We start from the raw sequence: 7,927 nt of genomic DNA, 5'->3' as shown, positions 1-7,927 counted from the left end.
CTTGACAGTTTGTCTTCAACGAGAAGCCCTGAAGAAATGCTTTCTTGAGAGCTTGAGTCGGAGACAACATTACACGTCCGCGGCATTTCCTCCTCAAAGGCGAAACATATGTGTTTACGTTGCGATTACGATTACGAAAGAAAGTACAAGCACAAACCCTTTATACTAGTCGGCGACTTCAACGTAGACATTAAGGACAGCGACTGGATTATGCAGTATATGATACCTCGATACGCTCTACGATGCATTTTATATGACTGTGCAAGAGGGTTTATTGACGACGTCTGGTAGCAGGTAGACCGCAGGTCCAGCGAGAAACAAGCAGGCTCTGCAACCACAGCTCGCGAACAGCGCTTGCGCCTTTGCACCAAGACATGATCCCACTGGTGAATGCCTTGCTCTTTCACCGCTACAATACCCCGGCGACGAAGAGGAGCCATCCTGGCGACTCAAGTTGACGAGAGGACAGGAGGGTCGTAGCAGGGCTTGAGGCGGCTGACGTGGACCGTCTCACGACCAAGACGGCGCTTGTCCGTGGACGACTGGACCGGCTCAATCACCTAAGTGACAGGAGAGGGCACTTGATGACGCTGTAAGGGCCGGTATACTTCGGTGCAAACTTGGGAGTCAGGCCAGGAGAGTGAAAAGGCAGTGGAAGCCACACGAGAGAGCCGACGGGGAAAGTGTCCGGGGCCACATCACGGCCATGGCGATCTTTCTGTAGGGCTTGATTATCCGCCGTGAATGAGCGTGCGAGCTGACGACACTCTTCAGCATATTCGGCCATTTCGGAAACTGGGCTGAATTCTGCGGCATCGAGATTGTACGGCAGTATTGTGTCGAGGGTGCTGCATGGCTCGCGGCCATACAAAAGAAAGAATGGGGAAAAGCCTGTTGTGGATTGTGTCGCAGTATTGTATGCATACGTCACAAAAGGAAAAATGACATCCCAGTTGGAGTGGTCAGAATCAATATACATAGTAAGCATGTCTCCCAGTGTGCGCTTGAAACGTTCCGTTAGGCCGTTCGTCTGAGGATGGTAGGCCGTTGATGTGCGGTGCACTGTACGGCATGAGTGAAGAAGCTGTTGGAGAACTTCAGACAAAAACACGCGACCTCTGTCCCTCAGTAGGTTCCCTGGCGCTCCATGACGAAGAACGAACCGATGCAAGATGAAGGTAGCAACGTCACGAGCACCAGCCGAAGGTAGCGCTGCCGTTTCGGCGTATCTCGTCAGATGGTCGGCAGCTACAATCACCCATCGATTACCAGCAACGGAGCACGGAAGTGGGCCGTATAGGTCAATCCCAACACGGTCAAATGGGCGTGCAGGACGTGGTAGAGGCTGCAGTTGACCGGGTGAATGAGGAAATGTCTTACGTTGTTGACACATGGAACATGAGCGAATGTATTTGCGCACAAATGTGTACATACCCCGCCAGTAGTAACGTTGGCGGATCCATTCATACGTTTTTAGCGCACCAGCGTGTGCATGTTGCGGTTCAGCATGAAAATATGCGCAGACATCAGACCGTATATGGCTGGGTATGACGAGCAGCCATTTACGACCGACCACTTGATAGTTGCGACGGTATAGTAGGGCATCCCGTATCGCGAAATGCGTTGCCTGGCGGCGAAGAGCCCGCGGGTATCCGGAAGTTGATGAGTCGGAGAGCATATTCAAGAGAGAGACAATCCAAGGGTCCTCTCGCTGTTCAGATGGCATGTCGGTGACGCTAACAGCGGTGAGGGTGAAGTCACTGGTTGAGCTTTCCTTTTCATCGGATTTCACGGGTGATCGTGAGAGAGCATCTGCGTCAGAATACTTTCTCCCCGATCGGTAGACGACGCGAATGTCGAATTCTTGTAGGCGAAGTGCCCAGCGTCCAAGCCAACCAGAAGGATCTTTCAGCGACGACAACCAACAGAGTGCGTGATGGTCAGTCACCACGTCGAAAGTTTGGCCGTACAAATAGGGGCGCAACTTGTTTAACGCCCACACAATCGCGAGGCACTCTTTTTCGGTTACAGAGTAGTTGACTTCCGCCTTAGTGAGGGCACGGCTGGCATAGGCGACCACATACTCCGTAAAACCAGGTTTGCGTAGCGCGAGTACTGCACTAAGGCCAACGCCACTGGCGTCCGTGTGTACCTCGATTGGCGCTGTTGGGTCGTAATGGCGCAGGACGGGCGGCGAAGTAAGTAAGTGGCGCAGAGTAGTGAAGGATTCGTCACAGGCTTGTGTCCAAGTCGAAAGATCCGCAGGGCCAGCAAGGAGTTTGGTGAGCGGGGCGATGATGGAAGCGAAGTTTCGGACAAAGCGACGAAAATACGAGCACAGGCCCACAAAGCACCGTAGTTCTTTAACTGTAGTCGGCTTTGGAAATTCAGCAACAGCGCGAAGTTTGTCAGGGTCGGGGAGGATGCCGTCTTTTGAAACGACATGACCAAGTATGGTGAGTTGCTGAGCCCCGAAGTGGCATTTCTTCAGGTTAAGCTGAAGGCTTGCGTTGGTAAGGCACTGGAGAATCTTGCGCAGACGAGTGAGATGCGAGGTGAAATCGGGTGAAAAAACGACAACGTCATCAAGATAGCACAAGCATATCTTCCGAAAGGCATTACTGTAAATTCGTAGAGGCCATCCGGTGTGACGAACGCTGTTTTCGGGCGATCAGACTCGGCCATTGGGACCTGCCAATAACCTGAACGCAGGTCTAGCGAAGAAAAGAATTCGGTACCTTGGAGACAATCGAGGGCGTCATCTATGCGGGGAAGAGGGTAAACATCTTTCCTCATAATTTTGTTCAGGCGCCTGTAGTCCACGCAGAATCGGATGGAACCATCTTTCTTCTTGACGAGTACAACTGGGGAAGACCAAGGACTACAAGAAGGCTTGAGGACTCCGCGCTGTAGCATGTCGTCAACTTGCTCTGTAATGACACGACGCTCCGCTGATGACACACGATAGGGGCGCTGGCGCAAAGGAGTATTGTCCCCAGTGTCAATTGTGTGAACAACGGTGTTTGTTCGACCTAGCGCCGCTTGGGGGAAGTCAAAGGAACGTCTGAACTCATGCAGCAGGGCAAGAAGCTGCTCTCGTTGAGCCGGAGCTAGATGGCTGTCGATAGAACGGTGAAATGCATCTGAGGACACGCTATCCGAAGCAAGGTGAGGAACCAACGCGTTCAGCTCCGGATTCAACTTGGTGTCGGTGAAATCAAGAGGCACATTAACGCCTTCATCGATAGGCTGAATGTGGTCGAGCGTCTCGTTGCGGCGCAAATTGAGAGGGCAAGAGTTGGGATTAGAAATAAATATCCCGGTGGTGTCTTGACGAAGCGCCAGAACGGCGAATGGCAGCGACGTGTGGTGGCGGCTGCCGAAGATGTCAGATGGCGTGAACAGAACAGTAACGTCCGAAAGGGAAGCGCAGTAGGCAGGAACAAATACGGCGCTGAAAGGAGGGAGGTCAATGTCCGTCGCGACGACAAGGTTGGTCACCGTAGATACGGTCACATCGACAGAAGGCGCGTCACGAAACGCAGATAGTTCCACTTCGGACCGAGCGCAGTCGACAACGGCGTGATGGCGTGATAAGAAATCCCATCCTAGAATGACATCGTGTGAACATCAAGCCAACACGAGAAATTCGATGGTGTACAATACGTCTCGAATTACCACTTTGGCTGTACATGCCGCAACGGGCTCAATTTGTTGTGCGCTCGCAGTGCTGAGGGAAACCACGCGAGAAACCGTCGTTACTTTACGAATAGAGCGACAGAGTCTTTGACTGATCACGGATACTGCGGCACCAGTATCGATGAGCGCAAGTGCTCGTACACCTTCGACATTTACCTCAACAAGATTGGTGGGGGACAGGCGAGGACTTACACGAATAGACGATGACGCAGCTCGTGCCTCCGGAACTGCGGCAGTCAGTTTTCCGTCTCAGTGGAGGTGGGTCGTCGACGCATAGGTGACACAGAACGACGACGTGGTGAAGGGGAAGCAGAGCGTCGAGAAGCGAAGGTTTGGGTATCGGGAGCAGCTTGCACGTCGCGTTCGTAAACTTCAGGTGGCGTGTGAGGCGCCCGGTATTGCGGCCGAAACGAGTAGTCGGGATATCTTGGTGCCTCCGGGTTCACCGCTAAGCGCCGACGACATAGGCGTGCAACGTGACCTGGAATCGCGCAAGCGTAGCAGATGGGCCGGTTGTCAGCAGTGCGCCAGGGATTTCCGTAGTGCTGCGGTGTAGCAGAAAATGGCATGGTGGATGGTCGCACAGGTTGTGGGGGCGATACTGGCAGACGACGCGTCAGTGGTGCGGCGACAGGTGTCGGTGGAGAGGCGGACTGCAACGGCAACGCCTCGGAGACCTGCTCTTGAATAGCCTGTCTGATGGTCGACGATAGCCAGTTCGTGGGCACTTCGGTGGTCGGCAAATACGACAGGCACGAGAGCTGTCGAGCCACTTCTTCGCGTACATATTCTTTTATCTGCGCCAACAGGGTATTACCACCACCGACAGTCAAGGCGGCGAAGGAGTCGTCTGCTGTCATAGACCTCCGAACTGAGACGCGTTGCTTACGAAGTTCTTCGAAGCTCTGGCACAAGGTCACAAGCTCGGACACGGTACGTGGCAAGGTATATGTAAACTGGTAGCGTAACTTCCGTGGAAGCCCACGTGTCAAGCCGGTGGCTAGTTGTTGCAACAGTCGCCATCTATGTGAGGAGGGGACAAACAGAATTAAAAAAAGATGACGTCACAACCGGAAGCGGAAATGACGTCACGTTTTAACGTGATGGGCGCGAAATTATGAAATTTTTTGACAGGGCGCCACTTCTTACTTTTTTTATAGCTGCACGTTCTTTTTCTTATCACTATGACGGCTCCATAATGGAAGCCTGCAAGATAACGGGAAGACGAAAAAGACAGATTTGATAAATAAGGTGTATTTTATTAGCGAAATATTGCAGTTGAACAGGATATTACCCGAAAATATATAACACCGAAATCACAAGTAGCATAACAATTCAACGTGCACACAAACCTTGCGCACGTGTGGCTCTTGCATTCGTAGACAGCGCAGCGTTTCTTCGCGTAGCGTGGCGGACTCAGCGTCCCGAAGGGCGACAGCACGCCGGCCGTGCGCTGGCAAAACACAGTCACTGAAATGGTTCCCGATGGCTGCAATGGGCTATATTACCTACTGCCAAGTACTACGACTAGAAAACAACGCTTATGCGAGGAAATCACGTATGGACGACAGGCACAAACCTACTGCGCAAAAACTATCGACGCCATTTGCATATGAAAATGCGCAAAACCGTTGGCCCATGTTACCAGACTGCCTGCATGTGCCCGCTGTTTCTGAAAATAAACGAAAAAATTGGCCACTCAACCACATACCCAAGACTAAAATTTGATTAATGTAATCTACTAATTTAATTCGTGACAAATAAAATTAAAACTAATGAAAATAAACGTTTAATTAATTTTTTGTTTTCAACATTTGTCCCCCCACACCTAGTAGCGCTTTAATCGTCGCGCGGGTGTTGATGTTTGTCGCAATAGGTTTCCGACCACTTTTCGTTCCGACTTTCGCGACGTATTTAGATTGACCTTGGCACGTGGGTCCTTCGCCAGCAACATTTGAAAAGCATCATCGTCGATGCCTTTCAAGATGTGTCGGATCTTCTCTTGTTCAGTCATCTCAGGGTTCACGCGCTTGCATAGATCGATGACATCTTCGATGTAGCTAGTGAAGTTTTCGCCCTTCTTTTGCGCACGTCCGTGTAGGCGCTGTTCGGCGCGGAGCTTGCGTACTGCGGGGCGACCGAAGACAGCTGCCAAGGTGGTCTTGAAAGCGGCCCACGTGGAAAATTCCGAATTGTGGTTGTGGAACCACAGGCTGGCGACGTCTTTGAGGTAGAATAGGACATACTCCAATTTCGAGGGGTCATCCCACTTGTTGGCGGCGCTCACCTTCCCAAATAACAGCAGCCAATCTTCCACATCTTGGCCCTCGGTGTCGTTGAAGCAGGGAGGATCGCGTTGACGCAGGGTGGTAGGCACGATGACCAGTGGCGAATGAGCCGTGCCTTGTTGGGCGGTGCCTTGCTCGGCGGTCTGATCAGGCATTGTCGGCGCAGTGTGCAGCATCCGGCTTCGAAGCTCCAGATTTAACTACCCAGCACCTCCACCACTTTGCAAGGGGGTTTATTGACGACGTCTGGTAGCAGGTAGACCGCAGGTCCAGCGAGAAACAAGCAGGCTCTGCAACCACAGCTCGCGATCAGCGCTTGCGCCTTTGCACCAAGAGATGATTCCACTGGTGAATGCCTTGCTCTTTCACCGCTACAACTGGAAATAACCAACAACCACCCGAGGAACATGCATAGACCTTGTCTTTGTGAACTTTAGATTATATACACTCGAAGAACCATTGGCTCTCCATTTCACAGACCACAAAGCAGTAGTGATGAAGTGAAAACGTAATCCAGAACTCAAGACGATATACGAATTGTAACAAAGGATTAAAATAGAAAAGCATTAAAGAGGAACCAAATACAGTGGTGTATATATAGATACGACCCTGTGACAATAAACACTTTATGTCACGCAATTTACACTCGCAATGGGAACGCGCAGGTGAGGTACGGTGACACAATGGTACGATACCCAGTGCTTCGCCACTCGTCATGATTCACATTAGTGGAGATGCGGTGGTTTTAAATGCGAAGCATTTCTTAGCGAACTTCTGCGACTTTGAGCATATCTATCTATCTATCTATCTATCTATCTATCTATCTATCTATCTATCTATCTATCTATCTATCTATCTATCTATCTATCTATCTATCTATCTATCTATCTAGCCGCCTACGACTTTGTGCTCTCCTGGTCGCTTGGTTAATCGAATGTACACCAAAGTTGGTATGGCGTAACATGACTGTATGACGAACATAAATGACAAGTGATAACATGAAAATCATGACACGCATGTCATGTACAGCATGACTTAGGTGCCACGCTCATGATGCGCTGGCGGCCGCTTCGCTAGCTTTATATACACCAAAATTGGTATCTTGCCACGTGACTGTGTGAGGAGCATAAATAACACGAGTTAACATGAAAATCATGACACGCATGTCATGTACAGCCTGACTTACGTGCCACGCTCATGGTGCGCTGGCGGCCGTTTCGCTGGCTTGATCTACCCCAAAATTGGTATCTTGCGACGTGACTGTTTAACAAACATAAATAACACGAGTTAACATGAAAATCATGACACGCATGTCATGTACAACATGACTTACGTGCCACGCTCATGGGGCGCTGGCGGCCGTTTCGCTAGCTTGATCTACCCCGAAATTGGTATTGCGTGACGTGACTGTGTGACGAGCATAAATAACACACGAGATAACATGAAAATCATGACACGCATGTCATGCACAGCATGACTTACGTGCCACACTCATTGTGCGCTGGCGGCCGTTTCACTGGCTTGATCTACCCCAAAATTGGTATCTTGCGACGTGACTGTGTAAGGAACATAAATAACACGAGTTAACATGAAAATCATGACACGCATGTCATGTACAGCATGACTTACGTGCCACGCTCATGATGCGCTGGCGGCCGTTCCGCTAGCTTTATATACACCAAAATTGGTATCTTGCCACGTGACTGTGTGACGAGCATAAATAACACGAGTTAACATGAAAATCATGACACGCATGTCATGTACAGCATGACTTACGTGCCACGCTCATGGTGCGCTGGCGGCCGTTTCGCTGGCTTGATCTACCCCAAAATTGGTATCTTGCGACGTGACTGTTAACGAACATAAATAACACGAGTTAACATGAAAATCATGACACGCATGTCATGTACAACATGACTTACGTGCCACGCTCATGGGGC

General features: G+C 50.5%; 1 protein-coding gene across 1 annotated transcript in view; it reads right to left on the bottom strand.

Moving 5' to 3' along the window:
- Positions 1–449: 449 nt before the first annotated feature.
- Positions 450–7,927, bottom strand: part of LOC119391931 (F-box only protein 33-like) — a 29,923-nt gene continuing 22,445 nt past the window's right edge. The window contains exon 2 of the mRNA XM_037659684.2: positions 450–560. Coding sequence (XP_037515612.1) covers positions 450–560 — 111 coding nt within the window. The remainder of the gene's footprint in view (positions 561–7,927) is intronic.

This window comes from Rhipicephalus sanguineus, chromosome 1 (genome assembly GCF_013339695.2).
Source record: "Rhipicephalus sanguineus isolate Rsan-2018 chromosome 1, BIME_Rsan_1.4, whole genome shotgun sequence".
Lineage (NCBI taxonomy): Eukaryota > Metazoa > Arthropoda > Arachnida > Ixodida > Ixodidae > Rhipicephalus > Rhipicephalus sanguineus.
This window is presented reverse-complemented; position numbering and strand designations above follow the sequence as displayed.